Source organism: Rhinoraja longicauda, chromosome 28 (genome assembly GCF_053455715.1).
Source record: "Rhinoraja longicauda isolate Sanriku21f chromosome 28, sRhiLon1.1, whole genome shotgun sequence".
In the NCBI taxonomy this organism is placed as follows: Eukaryota; Metazoa; Chordata; class Chondrichthyes; order Rajiformes; family Arhynchobatidae; genus Rhinoraja; species Rhinoraja longicauda.
In genome coordinates this window covers 27,200,637-27,226,401 of record NC_135980.1, presented here as the reverse complement: position 1 = coordinate 27,226,401, position 25,765 = coordinate 27,200,637, and the positions used below count along the sequence as shown (strand labels likewise).

The 25,765-nt window shown below is 47.0% G+C and overlaps 1 protein-coding gene across 5 annotated transcripts in view; it reads right to left on the bottom strand.

Moving 5' to 3' along the window:
• The window catches only part of LOC144607304 (phospholipid-transporting ATPase ABCA1-like), a 150,753-nt gene that overhangs the window by 40,047 nt on the left and 84,941 nt on the right, over positions 1-25,765 (bottom strand). For 4 of the 5 annotated variants that reach the window (XM_078424046.1, XM_078424049.1, XM_078424048.1 and 1 more), the window contains exons 16-30: positions 23,980-24,201; positions 21,520-21,724; positions 19,816-19,932; positions 18,300-18,471; positions 17,256-17,387; positions 15,610-15,749; positions 15,372-15,509; positions 13,628-13,842; positions 12,485-12,557; positions 10,478-10,680; positions 9,458-9,506; positions 6,901-7,005; positions 5,513-5,536; positions 2,656-2,804; positions 1,224-1,348 (exon numbers count right to left, since the gene is read on the bottom strand). In XM_078424046.1, coding sequence (XP_078280172.1) covers positions 1,224-1,348; positions 2,656-2,804; positions 5,513-5,536; positions 6,901-7,005; positions 9,458-9,506; positions 10,478-10,680; positions 12,485-12,557; positions 13,628-13,842; positions 15,372-15,509; positions 15,610-15,749; positions 17,256-17,387; positions 18,300-18,471; positions 19,816-19,932; positions 21,520-21,724; positions 23,980-24,201 — 2,069 coding nt within the window. The remainder of the gene's footprint in view (positions 1-1,223; positions 1,349-2,655; positions 2,805-5,512; positions 5,537-6,900; positions 7,006-9,457; positions 9,507-10,477; positions 10,681-12,484; positions 12,558-13,627; positions 13,843-15,371; positions 15,510-15,609; positions 15,750-17,255; positions 17,388-18,299; positions 18,472-19,815; positions 19,933-21,519; positions 21,725-23,979; positions 24,202-25,765) is intronic. The other variant, XM_078424050.1, reaches the window with a different exon arrangement.

Genomic DNA, 25,765 nt, shown 5'->3' with positions numbered 1-25,765 from the left:
TCAGAATCAGCAATTCTAATGTTGATCTAGGCACTCCCATCCAATCCAAAAATCAGCATGTAGGTAGGGGTAAACCAAACAATAATCACTTTGACCACCTTCCATTTACCTGAGAAATGGAAGTTCAGTGAGAGAATTACAAGCGGGGCAGTCCAAGACCTGTCTCGGTCTATACCTAACTGGCCAATCTACTTTAGGAGTTCATTGTCAAGTTTCCCGAGGATGGAGTGAAAAGCTTTTGTTGCATGCCAACCAGTCAGTGGAAAGTCAAGACATGATTACAATCGAGTCATTTTACAGTGTACTGATAGAGGATATAGGGAATAACCTGAATAACGTTCAGTGCAAGGTAAAGCCAATAAAGTCCAATCAAATGTGTAGGAAGGAACTGCAGATGCTGGTTTCAGCTGAAGACGCACACAAAATTCTGGAGTAACTCAGTGGGTCAGGCAGCATCTCTGGAGATGCCGAGATCTTTACTCCAGACGTGCTGCCTGACCCGCCCGGTTACTCCAGCTTTTTGTGTCTAAGTCCGATCAATGATAGTCCGTGGGACTCCAAAGAGGTAGATAGTAGGTCAAGATCGGTCAGTCCGCATTAACCAACCTGATCTCCCGGTGGCCGAGCACTTCAACTCCCCCTCCCATTCCCAGTCTGACCTTTCTGTCATGGGCCTCCTCCAGTGCCATAGTGAGGCCCACCGGAAATTGGAGGAACAGCACCTCATATTTCGCCTGGGCAGTTTGCAGCCCGGTGGTATGAACGTCGACTTCTCCAACTTTAGATGGCTCCTCTGTCCCTCCCTTCCCCTCCTCCTTCCCAGATCTCCCTCTATCTTCCTGTCTCCACCTATATCCTTCCTTTGTCCCACCCCCCTGACATCAGTCTGAAGAAGGGTCTCGACCCGAAACGTCACCCATTCCTTCTCTCCCGAGATGCTGCCTGACCTGCTGAGTTACTCCAGCATTTTGTGAATAAATACCTTCGATTTGTACCAGCATCTGCAGTTATCTTCTTATACAGATCGTAGGTCAAGACTACTCTCTGGTTGTGGTCGGATGGTTCAGTTGCCTAGGCTGGATGAGGGGATAGAGTTTGGCTGCCCTGTTCTCAGCATCTGAAGGGGCAAGAGGAAGTGGGCAACGGCCACAGTTCGTGCCCCTGTTGGGATAAGATTCACTGGTAGATTTTGTGCTTTGGGAAGGTTTGTGAGGGTTGGTTACCTGATGAAAGTGTACTGCTCTCCGTACATCCAGGGATTCAGCTCCAATGACGGATACTTCCCAAATGGAGGCACGATAAGACTAAAGAGCAGTGCAATGAAGACAAACATAGCTGGCAGCATGATCTGGAAAAGGCACAAGACATCGCAATGGTTCATGTTATTCTCATAAGATCATATGATAGGAGCAGGATTAGGCCATTCGGCCCATCATATCTACTCCGCCATTCAATCATGGCTGATCTATCTCTCCCTCCTGACCCCATTCTCCTGCCTTCTCCCCATAACCTCTGACACCCGCCACTAATCAAGAAACTCTCTATCGTAGGACTGCACTTTATACACATCATCTGTTTATACCAGACCATCAGTTTTTGCAGAATTGGCAGGCTGCATTCCATAAACCCGTGCTAATACTTAAATATACAGAATTATTTAAATAGTGCTCTACTAACTCATGTGATTATGTCGGGTAATGTGAAGTTGCAAGATTCAGCGCACAACCCGAATCGGTAAATCTCAATTCTAAAGGTCCAAGATCTTTCGTTTTCACACCTTACCCTTCCATATCTGTGTCTCCCTCTCAGTCTGAAGGGTCTCATCCTTTGTTCTCCCACCCCCTCCTCCCAACTCTCAGTCTGAAGGGTCTCGTCCTTTGTTCTCCCACCCCCTCCTCCCAACTCTCAGTCTGAAGGGTCTCGTTCTTTGTTCTCCCACCCCCCCCTCACCTGACACTCAGTCTGAAGGGTCTCCTCCTTTGTTCTCCCAACCCCCCCCCCCCCCCCCCCGACTGTCTGAGGAAGGGTCTGGTCCTTTGTTCTACCACCCTCTCCTCCCGACTCTCAGTCTGAAGGGTCTCCTCCTTTGTTCTCCCACCCCCCCCCCCCCCCCCCGTCCCCTGACACTCAGTCTGAAGGGGCTCGTCCTTTGTTCTAGTACACCCCCTCCTGACTCTCAGTCTGAAGAAGGGTCTCGGCCTTTGTTCTCCCACCCCCCCCCCTGACTGTCTGAAGAAGGGTCTTGTCCTGTGTTCTCCCCCCCCCCTGACTGTCTGAAGAAGGGTCTCGTCCATTGTTCTCCCCCCCTCCCCTGACTGTCTGAAGAAGGGTCTTGACCTGTGTTCTCCCCCCCCCCCCTCCCCTGACTGTCTGAAGAAGGGTCTTGTCCTGTGTTCTCCCCCCCCCCTGACTGTCTGAAGAAGGGTCTCGGCCTTTGTTCTCCCACCCCCCCCCCCGACTGTCTGAAGAAGGGTCTGGTCCTTTGCTCCCCCCCCCCACCCCACCCCCCCCCCCGACTGTCTGAAGAAGGGTCTGGTCCTTTGCTCCCCCCCCCCACCCCCCCCCCCCTTCACAGCGGTTACCCCAGGCCATGGGTGGGGTGATGAGAGAAGACGTGGACATCTTGTTTCCACTGAAGGCCACACGTGGACTTGCCTGAGCAAAGAGCCCCCTGTGGCTGCGTCGGGCGTAGAGAAAGCGTTTGATGAAGAGAGCCTGGAACTGTTGGCGGGTGAGATCCCAGCCGCGCAGCTGGTACGAGCCTCTGCCATCCGCACAGTGCATGAAGTCCGTTTCTCTGGATTCTGAACAAAGGTACAAAGGAAGTTCTTTTATTAAACACCGATGGAAGCTCGGGGTTTACGACTCAATAGGGTTAAAACTTGCTGTGAAACGCCGAAGCTCCGGCACTTTTCTGTGAAACTGGCAAATGTTGCTGCTTACAGGAATTTTACCCGATAGTGCCCTGAGGTTGAATTCTTCATGGACCCTGGCAGCCAAGTACAGGCTTACGACAACTCTGCCAGCAAAAGTGCTGGGGATTTATCTTCTGAACCACAGCAGCAGCACAGTGGCACAGTGGTAGAGCAACTGCCTTACATCGCCAGAGACCCGGGTTCAATCCTGACTACGGGGGCTGCCTCTATGGAGTTCGTACGTTCTCCCAGTTTTCTCCAGTGACCTGCGTGGATTTCCTGCCACACTCCAAAGACGTGCAGGTTTGTAGGTTATTTGGCTTCGGTAAAAATTGTAAATTGTCCCTGGTGTGTAGGATAGTGTTGGTGTAGGAGATGATCGCTGGTCGGCTCGGACTTGGTGTGTCGAAGGGTCTGTTTCCGCGCTGTCTCCCATAAGTCTAAAGTAAAGCTCAGACCTGGTGCAGGAATAACGAAATCCATTCACACCAATGGGATAAAATGGCCGCAAGTTTATTTTAGTTTATTGATACAGCATGGAAACAGGCCCTTTGGCCCACCGATTCCACACCGACCAGCGATCCCAACACATCAACACTATCCTACACACACTAGGGACAATTTACACTTATACCAAGCTAATTAACCTTCAAACCTGCACATCTTTGGAGCGTGGGATGAAACCGAAGATCTCGTAGAAAACACACGAAGGTCATGGAGAAAGCGTACAAACTCCGTACAGACAGCACCCGTAGTCGGGATCGAACCCGGGTCTCTGGCACTGCGTGCGCTGTTAGGCAGCAACTCTACCGCTGCGCCAATGTGCTGCCCCAGGTCTGGTGAACTGGTATTGGGTAAATTATATATATATTTTAAAATCATTGAGTTTAAATCCTTTAATCATTCAAAAAAATTTTAAAGTTTTAATTGTTGAATAATTTCATTGATTTTTAAAATAATTTTGTCGTCCTGACCTGTTTTACCTGACAGCATCACATTGTACAAAGCCCTTGGACCATACACAAGGCTTTGCTAGTTGGGTTGGTTTCAGGCAGCGAGTCTATATGGGCAGGTTGACCAAGGGGAAGCACACATGTGCCACCCATGTTAGCAGCGAGCCACTGGTCTATAATTGTAGGATCAGCAGCTTCTTCCTCACTGCATCATAGAGATATTCCAGCAAACAATCACAATAAGGAATCCCAGCCACTTTGATCCCCCTTAAACCAAGGACAGAGCTATTTAATGTATTTTATATGAAGGGTGGCAGCTTGAGAGGACGTCAAAGAGTGCCTTCTGTGTAGGAAGGAACTGCAGATGCTGTTTACACCGACCAGACTCAAAATGCTGGAGTAACAGCGGGATAGGCAGCACCTGTGGATAGAAGGAATGGGTGACGTTTCGGGTCGAGACCAGAAACTTCAGACTGAAGGGTCTCGACTCAAAACGTCACCCATTCCTTCTATCCAGAGATGCTGCCTGTCCCGCTGAGTTACTCCAGCATTTTGTGCCTATCTTCGACAGAGCTCTTAAATCTGAGTCTCATTGAGATCACCAAGACCAAGTTTGAGTTTTGAGAGCAATATGTTTACATATTCTGTTGTGCTGTTTAAGTAAGGATTTAATTGTCCTGTCCAGGACATCTAACAAGAAAATACACTCGACTTTGTTGATATACCCTCAGTTGCTCTGCGAGCCACTTTTTCCCATTTAACCCCTATGACAATCAAGTATCATTCATTCTTTGAGTAAATAACTTAAAAAAGGTACACTGATCAAAACAGTGTCATAGATTGTCATAGATTGATACAGTGTGGAAACAGGCCTTTCGGCCCAACTCGCCAACGATGTCCCAGCTACCCTAGTCCCACTTGCCTGCGCTTGGTCCATAATCCTCCAAACCTGTCCTATCCATGTACCTGTCCAACTGTTTAGACAATAAACAATAGGTGCAGGAGGAGGCCCTTCGGCCCTTCGAGACAGCACCGCCATTCAATGTGATCATGGCTGATCATTCTCAATCAGTACCCCGTTCCTGCCTTCTCCCCATACCCCCTGACTCCGCTATCCTTAAGGGCTCTATCTAGCTGCCTCTTGAAAGCATTCAGGGAATTGGCCTCCACTGCCTCCTGAGGCAGAGAATTCCACAGATTCACAACTCTCTGACTGAAAAAGTTTTTCCTCATCTCAGTTCTAAATGGCCTACCCCTTATTCTTAAACTGTGGCCCCTTGTTCTGGACTCCCCCAACATTGGGAACATGTTTCCTGCCTCTAACGTGTCCAACCCCTTAATAATCTTATACGTTTCGATAAGATCTCCTTTCATCCTTCTAAATTCCAGTGTATACAAGCCTAGTCGCTCCAGTCTTTCAACATATGATAGTCCCGCCATTCCGGGAATTAACCTAGTAAACCTACGCTGCACGCCCTCAATAGCCCTAATTGTTTCTTAAATGATGGGATAGTCCCAGCCTCAACTACCTCCTCAAGCAGCTCGTTCCATACACCCACCACCCTCTGTGTGGAAAAAGTTATCCCTCGGATTCCTATTAAAACTTCAATCAAAAATTATATCCAATTTTTATTTAAGTCATACCTTTTGTTCGTACTTTCCTTTTAACTGGCATTTGGAAAGCATTAGAAATAGAGAGACAATACATTCAATAAAAACATTCAGTACGAAACTCTAATTTAGTAAACTGAATTTTCTCCAAGTTCCCACACGCTATTGCAGAGCGGGAACAAGACATTTGTTTATATTTAACTATCTGTTTGTTTTATTATAAATTCAGATATAAACATTGATGGGAAAAATACAGCAATTGACTTGCATTGGGGATATCTATTAAGCTAGCACTTTATTTTGTGTTGAGGAAGGAACTGCAGATGTTGGTTTAAACCGAAGATAGATAGACACAAAGTGCTGGAGTAACTCAGCAGGACAGGCAGCATCTGTGAAGGGAAGGAATAGGTGACGTTTCGGAAGATGGGTCTCGACCCGAAACGTCACCCAATCCTTCTCTCCAGAGGTGCTGCCTGACCCGCTGAGTTACTCCAGCACCTTGAGTCGATCTTTTATTTTGTGTTTCTGTCTCTTAGTCGGAATTTTCTGTTCTTTCCGCTGCCAAAATGTTTGTTTCATCGCTGGTATGCACCTTGTCCAAATGGTCATTACAAGGACAATTTATCTTCAAGAGAGAGCTAGATAGAGCTCTTAAGGATAGAGCTCTTAAGTGAGTCAGGGGGTATGGGGAGAAGGCAGGAACGGGGTACTGATTGAGAATGATCAGCGAGGATCACATTGAATGGCGGTGCTGGCTCAAAGGGCCGAATGGCCTCCTCCTGCACCTATTGTCTAATTTAAGTGCTGGCGGGCTACTCAACCATGAGAACGTTGAATTGCCAATCCAAAGGAACACACTGAATCTTCACAAGGACCACTGGACAGTGAATAGTTTCAACACCATGAGCTGATTTCTTCTATTCTTTAATGCCACCTCCCTGGCTCAAACTCACTGAGACACAATGGATCACGGAAAGGCATAAAGTGCTGGAGTAACACAGCGGGTCAGGCAGCATCCCTGGAGAACATGGATGGGTGACGTTTCACAAAGTGCTGGAGTGACACAGCGGGTTAGGCAGCATCCCTGGAGAACATGGATAGATGATGTTTCACAAAGTGCTGGAGTAACTCAGCGAGTCAGGCAGCATCCCTGGAGAACATGGATGGGTGACATTTTGGGTCGGGACCCTTCTTTCAGACTGATTGTAGGTGGGGAAAGAGAGCTGGGAAAGTGGTTCTTCGGGCAGAAGGAACTGGTATCATGATTACTCGAGGAACCCAAGGGATAGGAATTAACTTGGGTGAATTTTCCTGCCCTGGATGGCTGAATGACATGTCAGTCTGGAGAGAGCTTAGTGAGCCTTACGGTAACAGACAATACTGAACCCACAGTGACTGGGATCATTCAATGTGGAACTTACCCGGTTCTGCATCAGGCATCTCAAAGTCCCCTTCTTCACTCACGGGTTGAAGTGTGTGCTCACTTGACCTTGAACATCTGACTCTTTTAATCGGGACATTTCCATCTGCAAATCCCCCCGGAAAATAAAAACGATGCATGAAGTGATGGAAGGAAAGCACCAGCAACGAACATAAAGAACCATCCTATCGCCAACTAGAGCGCCGTCCAGACCTCCCATCTACCTCACTGGAGGCCCTTGGACTATCTTTAATCGGACTTTATCTTGCACTAAACGTTATTCCCTTTATCTGTACACTGCGGACAATTTGATTGTGTATCACGTACAGGTGCTCCTCAGCTTCCGATGGGGTTCTGTTCCGAGAAACCCATCGGAAACCGAAAGTATCGCAAGTCAAAATGCATCGGAAACGCGCGATCACGTGTCGGGAAGCGAGGGGCGTCTCGCTACGGGTCCCTGCCGTTTGCGCCGCTGCAAAGTCGAACTATCGCAAGTCGAACCATCGCAAACCCGGGGAGTACCTGTATAGTCTTTTCGCTGACTGGATAGCACGCAACAAAAAGGCTTCTCACTGTAACCTCGATCCATGTGACAATAAACTAAACTGAACTTTAGGATGAGACATTGATTTTTATCGCACCGACCACACAGCTTCTGAGCTTCCTATAGTGCTTTGCAGCCAACGATGTAATTTTTCTGAAGCTCTTTACAGTTGAAATGCAGGATGGTTAAGTTGATGTGGGTGAATAAGATTTGAAACGGCTTCAATATGCCAGCAACCGACACAAAATATCTTGACTTCCATTTAGTGCAATAATTAAAAACTAGGTCCGAATTTACTGTGAGGGCAATGGACATGTGACCTGTAATCTCGTTGTTTTTGTAACATTCTCTGCCCCACCCTTCCAAATTCCAGCAACAGAGTTACAAGACAGAACATACATTGGAAGTACCAACATCCGAGTTTAGTTTAGTTTAGAGATACAGCGCGGAAACAGGCCCTTCAGCCCACCGGGTCCGCGCCGACCAACGAACCCCGCACATTAACACTATCCTGCACCCACAAGGGACAATTTTTACATTTACCAAGCCAATAAACATACAAACCTTTTGTAGGTCTTTGGAGTGTGGGAGGAAACCGAAGATCGCGGAAAAACCCCACACAGATCACAGGGAGAACGTACAAACTCCGTACAGATCTCTGGTCTCTGACGCTGCATTCCCTGTAAGGCAGCTACTCTACCGCTGTGCCACCGTGACCGCCCCGAGTTTCTTTAATGTACACAAAATCTGAGCAGACTCCCGGAGATAGGGCATAAATTGTACTAGCTTCATTGACTCTGCTCCAGTGCAATTTTCATACTCAAAGACATAGATTGTGTCAGACTAGCCTGTGAGTTAAGAGTGCGGACAATGTTGAAAGATGAAAAACTAAATTAGATGGGAACATAAGTTTCTGGATGATTACAGGCCATAATCCATCCTTTTCCACCCTGGTGGCTGCATGGTTAGAAAAGAGCTGCTGATTAAATATATGAATCATAATCAACTAATCTAGCACCAGCCCAGACATGACCCAAGGAGGCTCCCATGGTTAAAGAGCTTTCGGATCTGCAAATACGGGGCGGCACGGTGGCGCAGCAGTAGAGTTGCTGCCTTACAGCGCCCGAGACCCGGGATCGATCCTGACTACTGGTGCTGTCTGCAAGGCGTTCGTGCGTTCTCCCCGTGACCATGTGGGCTTTCTCCCAGATCTTCGGTTTCCTCCCAAACTCCAAGACATACAGGTTTGTAAGTTAAAGAAGTATAAGAAAATAACTGCAGATGCTGGTACAAATCGAAGGTATTTATTCACAAAATGCTGGAGTAACTCAGCAGATCAGGCAGCATCTCAGGAGAGAAGGAATGGGTGAAGTTTCGGGTCGAGACCCTTCTTCAGTCTGAAGAAGGGTCTCGACCCGAAACGTCACCCATTCCTTCTCTCCTGAGATGCTGCCTGACCTGCTGAGTTACTCCAGCATTTTGTGAATAAGTATCAGATTTGTAAGTTAATTGGCTTGGTATAAATGTGAATTGCCACTAGTGTGTTTGTAGGATAGTGTTAATGTGCAGACTCAGTGGGCCAAAAGGACTAATTCCACGCTGTATCTCAAAACTAAACTAAAACTAAATTCATAGGAGAAAAACTGCAGATGCTGTTTTAAATCGAAGGTAGACACAAAATGCTGGAGTAACTCAGCGGGTCAGGCAGCATCTCGGGAGAGAAGGAATGGGTGATGTTTCGGGTCCCGAAACGTCACCCATTCCTTCTCTCCCGAGATGCTGCCTGACCCGCTGAGTAACTCCAGCATTGTGTGTAAACCTAAATGCAAACACACTTCCAGAAGTTGACCTGGCACACTGAAATAACAAATGAAAATAAGTTAATAATCTTTTCTATTGTCGAAGACTGGCAAAGAGCAGAGATTTTGAACAAGAATAGAGTTGAAGCATGCTTTGGAAAATAAAAGTAACGTTTGTGAGGAATAAAGATGGGAAGTGGTAACTTTTACATCACCTGCAATATCACTATCCACTCCTGTATCTTCAGCCACTTTGAGAAAGATCTAGAAGGCACGCACACCTCAGATTAAAAACGCACCAACTATATAACATATTCAAATTCAATGCACTCAAAAAAAGGCCGACAATTGATAGATTAAAAGGTGATGAACCATGGATCGGAGATACAAGGATAGAGAAATGTGATTAAAAAAACAGCACCAGAGGCCCAGGATTGATCCTGACCTTGGGTGCTGTCTGTATGGAGTTTGCACGTTCTCTTTGTGCCTGTGGGTTTTCTCCGGGTGCTCCGGTTTCCTCCCACACTCCAAAGACAGTGCAGGTTTGCAGGTTAATTGGCTCCTGTAAATCGCCCCGAGGTGCGTCGGGATTGGATGTGATGGTGGGATAACATAGAACGAGTGTGAACGTGTGAGCGATGGTCGGCGTGGACTGGGTGGGCAGGGCGTCTGGTCCCAAGCTGTATCTCTAAACTAAACCTGGATCTACTGGATAAATGGAAAGCATTTCGAGTGTCGGTAGTGGGCCACCTAGCTGACCAGCTTCTGAACTGCTCTTGTAGCGTCAGAGGCCCGGGTTCGATCCTGACTGCGGGTGCTGTCTGTACGGAGTTTGTACGTTCTCCCCGTGACCTACGTGGGCTTTCTCCGAGATCTCTGGTTTCCTCCCGCACTCCAAAGACGTGCAGGTTTGTATAAGAAAATAACTGCAGATGCTGGTACAAATCGAAGGTATTTATTCACAAAATGCTGGAGTAACTCAGCAGGTCAGGCAGCATCTCGGGAGAGAAGGAATGGGTGACATTTCGGGTCGAGACCCTTCTTCAGACTGAACTGTGTGCGGGGATTGCAGGTCTGTAGGTTAATTGGCTTGGTGTATGTGTGTAAATTGTCCCTAGTGTGTGTAGGATAGTGTTAGTGTGCGGGGATCGCTGGTCGGAGTGGACCCAAAGGTGGGCCGAAGGGCCTGTTTCCCCGCTGGGGCAAAAAAAACGAGCTGCTCCGCACGTGCTGACCTCTTCGAGGGTGGTATCCGAAATCCCATAGCTGGAAATTCCCAGCTCGCAGAGCCGGTTGTCCAGCTCCTGGAAGAGTTCCACGAAGGCGCCGTCCTTTGCCCCAGTATAGGGCAAAATGTAAGTCATCTCATGGCCAAAGTCCTCCACCAGTCTCGTGTCCGAGACGTACTTCTGCACCAGCGCTAAAACAGTCGACACATCTGGGAGATACAAAAACAAAGAGAGAGACGTGAGAACCACAGCCTTCACCCACCGCCCGTGGAGGCCACCTGAACCCAGGGGGACTCCGCACAATACAACCCAGGACAAGATAAGCACAAGGGTCAAGTTACTGACTTAGCAGGTGGGAATAGCGGGACTCAGCAGGCATTCCTGGAGGACGCCATTCTGTGGGACCCATTATTGTCACTCTCTATCTCCACATTCATGACGCCACTCTATAGGACTTTGGTCAGGCCGCATTGCATAAGTTCAAACGTGATAGGACTCCAGCACCTTGTGTTTTGCTCAAGATTCCTGCATCAGCAGTTCCTTTAGGTCCTGAAATACCTAGTGGTAAAGGACAGGAACTATTAACAGAGTAGGAAGGAACTGCAGATGCTTGATTATGCCGAAGATAGACACCAAATGCTGGAGTAACTCGGCGGGTCAGGCAGCATCTCTGGAGAAAAGGAATAGGTGACGTTTCAGGTCGAGACCCTTCCTCAGTCTGAAGAAGGGCCTCGATCCGAAATGTCACTTGTTCCTTTACTGATGCTGCCTGACCCGCTGAGTTACTCCAGCACTTTGTCCATCTTGACTATTACACCAGCTGGCATTGACATCCTGCCTCTAAAGTGGGAAAATGTCCCAAGGCACTTCACTGGGAGCAGATGCTGATGCTGATTGTTTTTTTGGTAGATCTCACGGCCACTGGAGATAAATGGGTCTACTGTGGATAGGGTGAGCAGTTTTAAATACTTGGGAGTCCGCATCACAGAGGACCTGACATGGGCAACGCACATTGCCGCACTGGTGGGTAAGGCAAAGCAGTGCCTTTACCACCTTAGACTGCTGAGGAAATTCAGAGTGTCTCTGCCCAGAACAGGATGGCCCTGCAGAGAGTAGTGCGTTTGGGAACTACACTCGCCCCCCTGCAGGACCTATACATCAGGAGGTGCAGATCCAGAGCAAGCAAGATCATGAGGGACCCCTGCCACCCCAGCAACGGACTGTTCCAGATGCTACGGTCAGGCAAACGCCTCCGCTGTCACGCTGTGAAAACGGAGAGGATGAGACGGAGTTTCTTCCCACAGGCCATCAGGACTGTTAACTATTATAACTCCAGGGATTAAATTTTGTCTTCTATGTATTAACTTTATTAACTTTATTTATATGCTGTAATTGTAATTCTTTTTTGTGCACAATCCAAAGGCATTGCCACTTTCATTTCACTGCACATCGTGTATGTGTATGTGACAAATAAACTTGACTTGACTTGACATTTAGGCGCTCTCTCCCCTCTATGTTGATTACGTCCGTTGGGCAGCATTTCTGCCCTGGCGAATATTTCATTCGTTTTTTTTATTGAAGCTTTTTAAGTTGGTCCAAAAATGTTCAGGCAATTGAACCATCCTACCACAACCAGAGAGCAGTTCTAAGTTACTATCTACCTCTTTGGTGACCTTCGGACTATCCTCGATCGGGCTCTGCTGGCTTTACCTCGCGCTAAACGTTATTCCCTTATCATGTATCTGTGAACTGTAAACGGCTCGATTGTAATCATGTATTGTCTTTCTGCTGACTGGATATCACGCAACAAAAGCTTTTCACCGTATCTCTGGTACACGTGACAATAAACTAAACTGTCCATGTAACTCGATCTGAGGACGTAGTAGAAAACGTTTTTAAGGTATTCCAGTTTCCTGGGTGTGCCACTGTTCTCTCAAGATTATTTTAAATGTACAATAAAATGGAGCAAAGTGGGAACACATCTTATTCACATCATAAGGGAATGAAACTTACCCAGAGCGCCCGTTTCACTGTATTGTTCACTACCGAGCCCAGTGTCATAACTTCTCTCAGAATCACTGTCATCCTAGCAATGTCAAGAAAACGACAAATAGTCAAGAACCGAAGTCCGTCCATCACAATTATTTTGATCAGTGCGATACTTTAGTTTAGAGATACTGTGAGGAAACTGGTCCTTCTGCCCATCCTGTCCTTGCCTCCAGGTGCTCTGGTTTCCTCCCACACTCCAAAGACGTGCAGGTTTGCAGGTGAATTGGCTTCTGCAAATTGACGCATGTGTAGGATAGAACTAGTGATCGATAGTTGGCGTGGGCTCGATGGGCCGAAAAGCCTGTTTCCAAATTGTATCTCTAAACTAAATTACAGAAAAAAAACAAGTTATGCAGGAGGTTGCACGAACATGTTGTACAACAGAAAGATTAAAAAAGCAATCCTTCCTATCCTGACCAGTAGGCCATTCTCATGGTTGAGTAGCCTGCCAGCACCTAAATTAGACAATAGACAATAGGTGCAGGAGGAGGCCATTCGGCCCTTCGAGCCAGCACCGCCATTCAATGTGATCATGGCTGATCATTCTCAATCAGTACCCCGTTCCTGCCTTCTCCCCGTACCCCCTGACTCCGCTATCCTTAAGAGCTCTATCTAGGCTCATTCTTTCCCAGGAACTTTGGGCTTTAGAGACACAGCCTACTGAGTCCTACTGAGTCCACGCCGATCTGTGATCACCCCATACACTAACATTATCCTGCACACTAGGGACAATTTACAAGTATACCAAGCCAATTAATCTTTGGAGTGTGGGAGGAAACCGGAGTATCCGGAGAAAGCCCATGTGGTCAGACAGCACCCGTGCTCAGAATCGAACCCGGGTCCCTGGTGCTGTGAGGCAGCAACACTTCCTCACTGCGCCACTGTGCGGACCTCGATATTAAGTAATTCCTCGCCTCTTTTGATGTTCACTCCTTTCTGCGACTTACAAGCTTTCAAAACAAAACAATCAATTAAGACTGAATATATCCAATATTTTTTCCATCTTGTTGCAATCACGCGATTCATGATGATGGCCTTTACTATGGGCCTTAACTATCAATGAGGACAGAAAGAAAGCAATGTATAAAAGCCCAATATCTGTGGTACCTTTCTCATACCGATGGTGGTGCTACTGGAGCTAGCTGGCGTGGTCTTGTCATGTTCTTTTTTAACCAATGTCAGATAATAGCCAGTTCCCAGATGGTTTTTGAGGAAGAGTGAAGAGCCACAACAGCAGAGCTTCCCCTGGGAGATGATGGCAATTCTGTCTCCAAGGAGATCGGCTTCATCCATGTAATGGGTAGACAGTATAATGGTACGGCCTGCAGCGTCACAAATGACACAAGAGATCCACTTAGGAAAGCCATGTTAATCATCACAGCCGCAGCACAGTCCAATAATCAATTATTGGTCAATGAAGAGTTAGTTTTGTACAAGATGAGGTAAGGTTAGGACTGCTTTCAGCAGCTCCAAATATTAAGAGTCAGAGTCTTACATAGTGGAAACAGGCCCTTCAGCCCAAATTGACAGGCAAGTCCCATCTACACTAGCTCCACCTGCCTGCGTTTGACCCATATCCCTCTAAACCTGTCCTATACATGCACCTCTCCAAATGTTTCTTAAATGTTGCAATACTACCTGCCTCAACTACCTCCTTTGGCACCTAGTTGCATACACCCACCACCCTCTGTGTGAATAGACAATAGACAATAGGTGCAGGAGGAGGCCATTCGGCCCATCGAGCCAGCACCGCCATTCAATGTGATCATGGCTGATCATTCTCAATCAGTACCCCGTTCCTGCCTTCTCCCCATAACCCCTGACTCTGCTATCCTTAAGAGCTCTATCTAGCTCTCTCTTGAATGCATTCAGAGAATTGGCCTCCACTGCCTTCTGGGGCAGAAAATTCCACAGATTCACAACTCTCTGACTGAAAAAGTTTTTCCTCATCTCAGTTCTAAATGGCCTACCCCTTATATTCTTAAACTGTGGCCCCTTGTTCTGGACTCCCCCAACATTGGGAACACGTTTCCTGCCTCTAACGTGTCCAACCCCTTAATAATCTTATACTTTTCGATAAGATCTCCTCTCATCCTTCTAAATTCCAGTGTATACAAGCCTAGTCGCTCCAGTCTTTAAATGTTATCCCCCAGGTTCCGATTAAATTTTTCCTCCCTCACCTTAAAGCTTATGTCCGCTGGTTCTTGATTCCCCTACTCTGGGCAAGAGACTTTGTGCGTCTACCCGATCTATTCCTCTCATGGTTTTGTACACCGCTCTAAGATCACCCCTCATCCTCCTGCACTCCAAGGAATAGATTCCCAGCCTGCTTAATCTCTCCCCATAGCTCAGGCCCTGGCAACAACCTCGTAAATCCTCTCTGCACCCTTTCAATCTTGAATTGATGAGAGGTGATAGCAAGGAGGAAACAAACTAGTGGGTATTCCTAAGATAGACACAAAAAGCTGAAGCAACTCAGCGAGTCAGACAGCATCTCTGGAGAATAGGAATAGGTGACGTTTCGGGTCGAGACCCTTCTTTAGATTGAGAGTCAGGGGAGAGGGAGACATCGAGATAAGGAAGGGTAAGGTGTGAAAACGAGATGTCTATTCTACATCTTCCTCGATCCACACCTCATTTGATGTCTTGTTTTCACACCTTACACCTCCTTATCTCGGTGTCTCCCTCAACTCTCAGTCTGAAGAAGGTTCTCGACCCGAAACGTCACCCATCCCTTCTCTCCAGAGATGCTGCCTGTCCCGCTGAGCTACTCCAGTTTTTTTGTGTATCTGCAACTCGCAAGTAAGTTCATTTGCCGTTCATTTGTTGTGCGCTGTCGGACGTGACCCACCTTTCCTGTACTTGAGCAGGAGCTCCCATATTCCTCGCCGCGAATACGGATCAACGCCGGCCGTCGGCTCATCCAAAATAACAACCTTAGACCCACCAACAAACGCGATGGCAACCGAGAGCTTCCGCTGCATGCCGCCTGAGAGTAAAGGCACAGATAGATCATTTACGCACACTTACGACGCCAGGAATCACAGCAAACACGTACTCTGGGAGAAAGCGAGGAACGGAGTTCTCACCCGAGAGATTCTTCGTTTGTTCTTGGCGTTTGTGATCTAAACCCACATCGTCGATCATCAGCTTTATTTCTTCATTCACCTCTTCCTCCGTCAGACCCTTCAATCTTCCATAAAACCAGATGTGCTCCTCCACGGTCAGTCTAAGCAAAACGTCGGCAATTATAAACAGCGCGTGACTGAGAGACTAATGAATGTCAGCATTACCATTCCATTGGCTTTTTACAGATTAGGTTTGGAAATAGGGTGCAAGAGACACTGGGATATAAAGTATGGACTGCATAGATTTTTGTTTGCACAAACTAGTTGTGGGAGCCATTTTGCAGTTATTAGTTATTTTTGCTTATTAATATCATTACCTTGTATTCTGCTGTAGTTTGGACACTATAGAGTTAATGCAATGCTTACGTAGGGGCTGGGCGGAGCCAGAGTACGGGCAGTTGGGTACGTGCTGGCAGAGTGTGTGAGCTGGGAGGTGCTGACAGAGGGTCAGCTAGAAGCTCCGCCAAAAGATTTATCAGCCATGATGTGATCGCCTGTAAGTTTTATTAACTAGAAAATTAATACAAACTGTGTCGAATTTATATCTGGCAATTCGTAACGATCGCATAGACTGTGGTAAGATATGGAATTTTATCCGGCAATTAATAACCAGTCGATGACAAGAGATATGCCAATATGTTTATTGCACCTTCAAATAAAGACGACTAACTATTAAACGTCACAGAGGATCTCTGTTATTAGTTGTTCGAGTCATTACGCTTATCGCTGACCCGGTCTATGCAAGTGGTAGCTTGGGAGCTAATTGATATAGACGAGAAGCTGGCCGCTACACTAGTAAATGTAAACCATATGCAATGCAGACAACAGGAATTATTAACGTGGTCCTTCACAATCAACACCTTGGTACAGTGTGTGTACGGCCTGCCTCCATGTTAATTGACAGTCCAACCGTCTTAGATGTTGCTGAAGAAACTGCTCCCCATGTGCCAGAAAGGTGGTTTGACTTTATTTTAGAGGTTCCAGCGCAGAAACAGGCCCTTAGACCCACCGAGTCCGCACTGGCCAGCGTTCACCCCGTACGCTAACACTATCTTACACAGTGGGGACAATTTTATCGAAGCCAATTGACCTAGAAACCTGCACCTCTTTGGAATGTGGGAGGGAATCACAGCACGGAGGAAATCCACATGGTCACAGGGAGAACGTACAAACACCGTGGTCAGGATCGAACCCGGGTCTTTGGCACTGCAATGCCACTGCGCCGCCCCTAATGTTTCTGGATAAATAAATTTATATATCCGTCCTGTAATCTGGTGATTTTAGTTTAATTTAGAAGTTACGGCGCGGAAACAGTCTCCTCGGCCCGGCAAGTCCACACCGACCAGCGATCCCCGCACATTAACACTATCCTACATATACTAGGGACAATATGCATCTGTACAAAGCCAATTAACTTACAAACCAGTATGTCTTTGAAGTGTGGGAGGAAACTGAAGATCTCACAGAAAATCCATGTGGTCATGGGGAGAACGTACAAACAGGCAGCATCCGTAGTCGGGATCGAACTCTGGCCTCTGGCGCTGTAAGGACTGTACTGTTTCACCACCTCACCATGAAGCAAGTGTCCATATTACAGAGATACTTACATGTCAAAAAGCACATTGTGCTGTGGACATATCCCCAGGGACTTTCGGATGGTATCCATCTCGGTGAAGATATTTTTGCCCAGAATATATGCTGTACCAGAGGTGGGTGGAAACAAACCAGTCAGGATGGACCTTGTAGGAAATAACAAACAGAGTGTCAAACTATAATGGAAACATCAGTGTAAAAAAAGCGCAAAGCTGAAAATGCATAGCTGGTACATGGCTACCTTGGGAAACACACGCTACATTTCTCAAATATCAGGAAAGCTAGATAGGTCTTGGGTGAGCCTGTGAGCTTTATTTGAACAGGGATGCTGCAGGAGGCGTCTGCCGGTGGGCCGCGGAAAGGCAGAGGCCAGAGCCTCGCTGGTCGGAGTACGGGGCCGACAGAGTCGACGGGGCCTGGTTCAGCGGGGCCGGTAGCTGGGGCCTGGGCCCACGGCAGGGGCCTGGGTCAGCGGGGCCCTGGGTCAGCGGGGGCCTGGGTCGGCTGGAGCCTGGCAGCAGCGTTAGTGGAGAGGTCGGTGCGGCATGAATATTGACATCTCTAATTTCGAGTAACCCTCTGTCTCCATCCGTCCCCCACCCTGGTCGTCCTGCTAGTTCCACTGCTCCCATCCATATACCCCTTCGTTATCACCTCTTCCGCAGCCAACAATGGACCATTGTGGGCTCCACCATCCCTCCCCCTTCCTAGTTCTCCAACCAGTCTGACTGTCCCCTGATTAATGTTTTTCTCTGGATGGTTCTTTGTCACCTTCTCCTAGCTAACAATGGTCTATTCTACATTTTCCTTGAACCCCATCTCCTTTGATGTCTTGGTTTCACATCTGACCCTTCCTTGTCTCTGTGTCCCCCTCGTCCCTGATTCTCAATCTGTAGAAGGGTCTCAACCCAAAACGTCACCCATTCCTTCTATCCAGAGATGCTGCCCGTCCCGCTGAGTTACTCCAGCATTTTGTGGCTATCTTCAGTAGAAACAATAGCAACATTGTAGGCTAGAAACCTCCCATGAATGCCAACACTCCCACCAAACATGCTTACATGGTAGTTGTTTTCCCAGCTCCATTGTGCCCAAGGAATGAAGTGATTTGCCCTTCATAGAAATTAAGGCTAAGTCCATTAACAGCCACCTTCTTGCCTTGCCCGTAAACCTTCACCAGCCTCTGGATGGACACGCCCAACGTCAGGTGAGTCGGCTCCTTCTCCAGGTGGACTGAAAAATACACAAAAACATTTAAAAAAACATTCACAGCCTTGAGTTATCGTCACGTCAGGAAGTAACAAACATGAAGAACTGAGCTGAAGGACACCTCCAATTGTTCAGGAAATTTGTAGGAAGGAACTGCAGGTGCTGGTTTACACCGAAGATACACACAAAATGCTGGAGTAACTGAACAGGTCAGGCAGCATCTCTGGATAGAAGCAATGGGTGACGTTTCGGGTCGAGACCCTTCTTCATACTCTGCAGTCTGAGTTACTCCAGCATTGTGTCTACCTCGAATTGTTCAGCCTATCTCCAGATGGAAGAATAGTTGGTAGACTTCCTTGATTGTGCATGTGACACGACACCTTCAGTTTACATATACGGCAAGGAAACGGGCCCTTTGGCCCAATGTGTCCCCGCCAACTAACGATCACCTGCACACTAGTTCTATCCTCCACCCTAGGGACAATTTACAAAAGTCAATTAACCTACAGATTGGGAGGAAACCGGAGCACTCGGGAGAAAACCCACGCGGACGCGGGGAGAATGTGTCAGACCGCACCCGTAGTCGGGATCGAACCAGAGTCTCTGGCGCTGGAAGGCAGCGACTCTACCGCTGCAAGGCTCTTCCTCGTTGTCCCTCTTCACAATTCTCCTTTGCTTGGATGAGGTGTAGAATTCACACTGATTTTACTTTGACAACCTGTGAGGTAGGTTGAGACTCAGTGCACGACAATACAAGGGCAACGTAGCCTGTGAATATCTCTGGACAAACCGGGGGTCACAAAGAGGAACCTGGCATGGGGGGGGAGGGGGAGGGGGGCTGCCGAGAGAACAAAGGGGGACCATTGCGGACTACACTGAACCCTTAGTAACTTTGTTGGCGCCCTTTACGTGGCGACTCTTTGCATACTTTGGTGTACAAAACAAAGAACTTCACTGTGGCATGTCACATGGGATAATATAGTAACAGTCAATCAAGCAAGACATTGGTAGCAAGTTTCCAAATGCTTCATCTGGAACAAATCCTCTAGGTAGCGTTCGAAAGACATATTTAAACATCGGTTGCATTGTTGTCCTGAATATAAACAGTACGCATGTCAAAATAACCATAAAGGAACGTTTGATTTTCATTCTCATCAAAATACAGGTGCTCCTCAACTTTCGATGGTTCGACGTACAATATTTCGACTTTGCGCTGGTTCAAACGGCAGCGACCCGACTTACGATATTTTAAGTTTCCGATAGGTTTTCTCGGAAAGTAACCCCGTCGTAAGTTGAGGAACGCCTGTACACAAAGGTTTAACACATCGGAAATATTGGGTCTGAACCAATGGGTTCTGAAGCGGTCACCTTTTTTTGTGTTTCCATTATCAGAATGTTGCAACAGATTGGCATCTGAGTAGAGTTCTCCACACCAGTAACTCCGCAGCACGGGAAAATACCAGGGTTTGGGGACTCCATATTGTCCTGCAAACAACATCAATAATGTTACCAGAATCTGCCATTGCACATTAACACTCTTAATTAACATAACTCACATAACTCTTGTACTTAAGAGTTGCTGCCTTGCAGCGCCGGAGACCCGGTTCGATCTCGACTATGGGCGCGGTCTGTACGGAGTTTGTACATTCTCCCCGTGACAGCGTGGGTTTTCTTCGGTTTCCTCCCAAACTCCAAAGACGTAAAGGTTTGTAGGTCAATTGGCTCGGTATAAGCGTAAATTGTCCCTAGTGTAGGATAGTGTTAGTGCGTGGAGATCGCTGGTCGGTCCGGACTCGGTGGGCCTCAGAGTCTGCTTCGCGCTGTATCTCCAAACTAAACTAAACTAAACCCTCGCCCAGCATGCATCTCCCAACAATGCTCAATGTGTCGATCGAGTCCTGAATGATTCGTCATTGTTTCTAGCCTCTGGTGGTATTCTAGAGACTAGAAACTACAGCAACTACAGATGCTCCTCAACTTATGATGGGGTTACCTTCCGATAAACCCATCCATCGTAAACCGAAAATATCGTAAGTCGAAAACGCATTTAAATACACCCGACCGCGTGACCGGAAACGAGCTGCGGCTCGCTGCCGTTGCCCAGCTTTTGCAACGTCATAAAGTCGATTTATCGGAAATCGAAGCATCGCAAGTCAGGGAGCATCTGCACTGAATTCTGCAGCAACCGAACTTGGGAGATCCTGATCTGCTTAGCTCAATGCCATGTGCCACAGAATGCTTATGAACTAACTGAGCAAAAATAATGTTTTATTTGTATTTTCAGGACATTAATAATGGAATTTGTTTAAAAATATATTTCCCTGCTTTATCCAACCCCATTTGAGTCAAAGGATGTGTAGGAAGGGATTACAGATGTTGGTGTACACCGAAGAGACAGACACAGATAGACACAGTTATTCTTGCCATAGAGGGAGTTCAGAGAAGGTTCACCAGATTGATCCCTGGGATGGCAGGACTTTCATATGAAGAAAGACGGGATAGACTGGGCTTGTACTCGCTGGAATTTAGAAGATTGAGGGAGGATCTTATAGAAACTTACAAAATTCTTAAGGGGTTGGACAGGCTAGATGCAGGAAGATTGTTCCCGATGTTGGGGAAGTCCAGAACAAGGGGTCACAGTTTAAGGATAAGAGGGAAGTCTTTTAGGACCGAGATGAGAACGTTTTTTTTCACACAGAGACTGGTGAATCTGTGGAATTCTCTGCCACAGAAGGTAGTTGAGGCCAGTTCATTGGCTATATTTAAGAGGGAGTTAGATGTGGCCCTTATTGCTAAAGGGATCAGGGGGTATGGAGAGAAGGCAGGTACGGGATACTGAGTTGGATGATCAGGCTTGATTATATTGAATGGCGGTGCAGGCTCGAAGGGCCGAATGGCCTACTCCTGCACCTATTTTCTATGTTTCTATGTTTCTAGAATGCTGGAGTAACTCAGCATCTCCGGATGGAGGAGATGGGTGACCTTTCGGGTCGAGACCCTTCTTCAGACCGCACCAAAGGATTGTTTGCATTGCACTGCCGACATAATAAACTTGATGAAATGATGATTTACCTGGAAACACTGCTTCAATGTACCATGTGGCAATGCCATAGAGGACAGCATCAAACAGCATGAGGATGATAGAGGTAATAAAATTGTAGGCATCATCTTCCACTGGACTGGAAAGAAGGTTAAACCACTGTATACCAATTCCTTGTTCTTCGTAGAGAGAGAAATATTCACATCCAAAGCCAAATGCAACTGGAGACAAAAGGCTCTGTGATCAAAGACACGAGAGATGTCAGAAATAACATAATACCTTGCATCCCCACGTTATAAAGCAATTATACTCAGAGAAAACTGTGTCGCTATTTTCTTTCATACGGACACTGGACAAAAATTGACTTTTGTTCATTCTTTTGCATTGTGTGTTAACTCAATTAATTTTCCCAGATTTAGGAGTCAATTTTTATTCTGCATTTCAAATTGTCCGATGTAGTTTTGTGAACTCCGTCATTTTTCTCACGACCACACTGGCTGTAACTATGGATTACACCCGCCCGATTTCATTCAAGATTCAATTTGTTGTCAGATGTACAGTGAAATTTGAGTCACCATACAGCCATACTAAGTAAAAAGCAACAAGACACACAGCCACATAAGGTAAAATTTAACATAAACAACCACCACAGCAGATTCTACATTCCTCACTGTGACGGAAGGTAATAAAGTTCAATCAGCTTCCTATCAGCAAAAGTGCCCGGCAAATCTAGAATCTGTGGTAATGCAGTGCATGTGCCTCCACACATTTCAATATCCTCTCACTCATTGTTTATTCCTGTGCCATAGTTCTCTATCTGACACTTTTCCAGCTAGACGTCTATAGTTTCCTGAAGCCTCCCCCCCCCCCCCACCCCACCCCCATCCAATATTTGTATCATCTGCTTCTTCCTGCACTCAGTAAAAGGCTATTTCCTTGCCACTCACAAAAGGATGAATACATTGGAATACATGAATTCATTGATGAAAACTCTTCACCATTTTATTCCCATTTCAAAGGAGTCATATCATGCACTATTCAACGAGGATTAGGCATAGTTCTGTTTACGTAATGGTGGTATTTACCAGAGATAATAGAGCAGAGCAAGATGGACCACTCGACCCTAAAAACCGTAGCATGTCACGGCGCCATTTTAGTAGACGGAAACATTTAAAAAGAAAAATAACAAAAATCTGTGAGTTGATAGATGAGATATATTCTGCATTTTTATGGTATCATCACACATACTGTTCCCCCACAACACTGATTACACTACGAGAGGCGGGTTTTGCTTACTAAAATGGCGGACATTCCGCTATTTTGTGCACTACACTTCAGTATGGGCGATTTCAACGGAGTGGTCTATCTTGCACCTCTAGTATCTTTGCTATTTACTGTACACTCAGTGCTCGTGATATAAGCAGCTTGTGGGCGAACCCTGTGGTTGATATTAAGTCACTGCCCCCAAGTCTTGGACCCGAACTTGACATCGGGAAATTTCTGCCTGCACTTGGGTGGCAATAGATGGTTTGGCCGTTTGACAGCACTGGGCCTCAACTCACTGGGGTTTAGAAGGATGAGGGGTGGGGGGGGACCTCATTGAAACTTACCGAATAGTGAAAGGCCTGGATAGAGTGGATGTGGAGAGGATGTTTTCACTAGCGGGAGAGTCTCGGACCAAAGACACAGCAGAATTAAAGGGAGGATCCTTTAGGAAGGCGATGAAGAGAAAGAAATGTCTTTAGTCAGAGGGTGGTGAATCAGTGGAATTCATTGCCCCAGAAGGCTGTGGAGGCCAAATCAATGGATATTTTTAAGGCAGAGTTTGATAGATTCTTGATTGGTACGGGTGTCAGGGGTTATGGGGAGAAGGCAGGAAAATGGGGTTGAGAGGGAAAGATAGATCAGCCATGATTGAATGGCGGAGTGGACTTGAAGGGCCGAATGGCCTAATTCTGCTCCCATCACTTAAGAACTTATAACCTTACTTCCAAACCAAAGGACTAGCTCACTCAACTGTCTCGGTCATACATACATAAACAAGTCATTGATCGAACATCACATTGTCCATCCATGTAGTATAAGAAAATAACTGCAGATGCTGGTACAAATCGAAGGTATTTATTCACAAAATGCTGGAGTAACTCAGCAGGTCAGGCAGCATCTCAGGAGAGAAGGAATGGGTGACGTTTCGGGTCTGAAGAAGGGTCTCGACCCGAAACGTCGCCCATTCCTTCTCTCCTGAGATGCTGCCTGACCTGCTGAGTTACTCCAGCATTTTGTGAATAAATACATTGTCCATCCATTATATCTTTTGACCTTTACACCCTTCTCCCCCCCCCCCCCCCCCCCCCCAATTTATCATTCCAGTAAAAGCTAAAGTAGTAGCATCTTGCTCAGAACATTACTTAAACCTCCTCCCTTGGTTTTCAATTGGTAAACACGGTATTAGACGGTCTAGGGTTTTAGGACAATGACGCTGTTGAGCTCACCGCGAATATTCGGAGAGGGTAGGTGACGTGGTCCCTCCAGGCGACACACAGCACATACGGAAGGTAGAGGGAGAAGTAGATGATTCCTCCGCACGCCGCGGCCAGGTTTGCTCCGGAGAAGAAGGTGCTGATCAGGAAGCATTGCATGATGGTGGCCACAGCAAAGGTTGCAAGGAACACAAATACCACGGAGGGGTCGCTATACGGCAGAATCCCACCTTTCTGCAAAGAAACACACAAAACCGCGAAGCTGAAAACACAATTCTTTGAACTGAACGGCCAAAGATGCAATCGGGAGGAACTGGTTTACACCGGAGACAAGACACAAAATGCTGGAGTAGGGCGCAACGGTAGAGTTGCTGCCTTACAGCGAATGCAGCGCCGGAGACTCAGGTTCGATCCTGACTACGGGTGCTGTACTGTAAGGAGTTTGTACGTTCTCCCCGGTAACCTGCGTGGGTTTTCTCCGAGATCTTCGGTTTCCTCCCACACTCCAAAAACGTACAGGTATGTAGGTTAATTGACTGGGTAAATGTAAAAAATTGTCCCTAGTGTGTGTGGGATAGTGTTAGTGTGCGGGGATCGCTGGGCGGCGCAGACTTGGTGGGCCGAAAAGGTTTCCGCGCTGTATCTGAAATATGAAATATGAACTCAGCGGGTCAGGCAGCATCTCTGGAGAGAAGAAATGGGTGACGTCACGGGTGGAGGCCATTCTTCAGACCGAGAGTCGGGGGAGAGGGAAACGAGATTTGGAACATGTAAAGGAACATGTAAAGTGTGAAAAGAACAGATCAAAGCAGACGATGCTCAAGGAAATGGTTCATTGTTGGATGAGGGGAAGGTGACAACGAGGCATACAAATAGTAAAATTAATCAGGAGCACAGCGAAACGAGTAGAACTAGGGTGGGGTGGGACGGAGAGAGGGAAAGCAAGGGTTACTTGAAGTTACAGAAATCAATATTCCTATACAGAAATATTATGATGTGATTGGAAGGAACTGCAGATGATGGTTTATATCAAAGATAGACAGAAAGTGAAGGAGTAACTCAGCAGGTCAGGCAGCATCTCAAGGGAGACAATTCCTTGGCCCTCTTATCTCTCCCAAGTAGACATTTTACAGGCACTTTTTATTCAAGCTATAACGTTGAGAAATCCTATCTTTAACCCATATTTTCATCCAGTTGACTGGACAGATCAGGAAATTTTATTTATTCACAAAATGCTGGAGTAACTCAGCAGGTCAGGCAGCATCTCGGGAGAGAAGGAATGGTGATGTTTCCGGTCGAGACCCTTCTTCAGACTGATGTCAGGGGGGCGGGACAAAGGAAGGATATAGGTGGAGACAGGAAGATAGAGGGAGATCTGGGAAGGAGGAGGGGAAGGGAGGGACAGAGGAGCTATCTAAAGTTGGAGAAGTCGACGTTCATACCGCCGGGCTGCAAACTGCCCAGGCGAAATATGAGGTGCTGTTCCTCCAATTTCCGGTGGGCCTCACTATGGCACTGGAGGAGGCCCATGACAGAAAGGTCAGACTGGGAATGGGAGGGGGAGTTAAAGTGCTCGGCCACCGGGAGATCAGTTTTGTTAATGCGGACCGAGCGCAGGTGTTCAGCAAAGCGATCGCCGAGCCTGCGCTTGGTTTCGCCGATGTAAATAAGTTGACAGATCAGGAATCCTGGCTATTCTCCTCTCCGTATAACTTGGCTATTTTAGAGCAATTTGTGGCCATCTAACTGGGCTGACCCAACAGGCATTGGATCTGTGTTGGGTTAGAGCAGCTTCTAC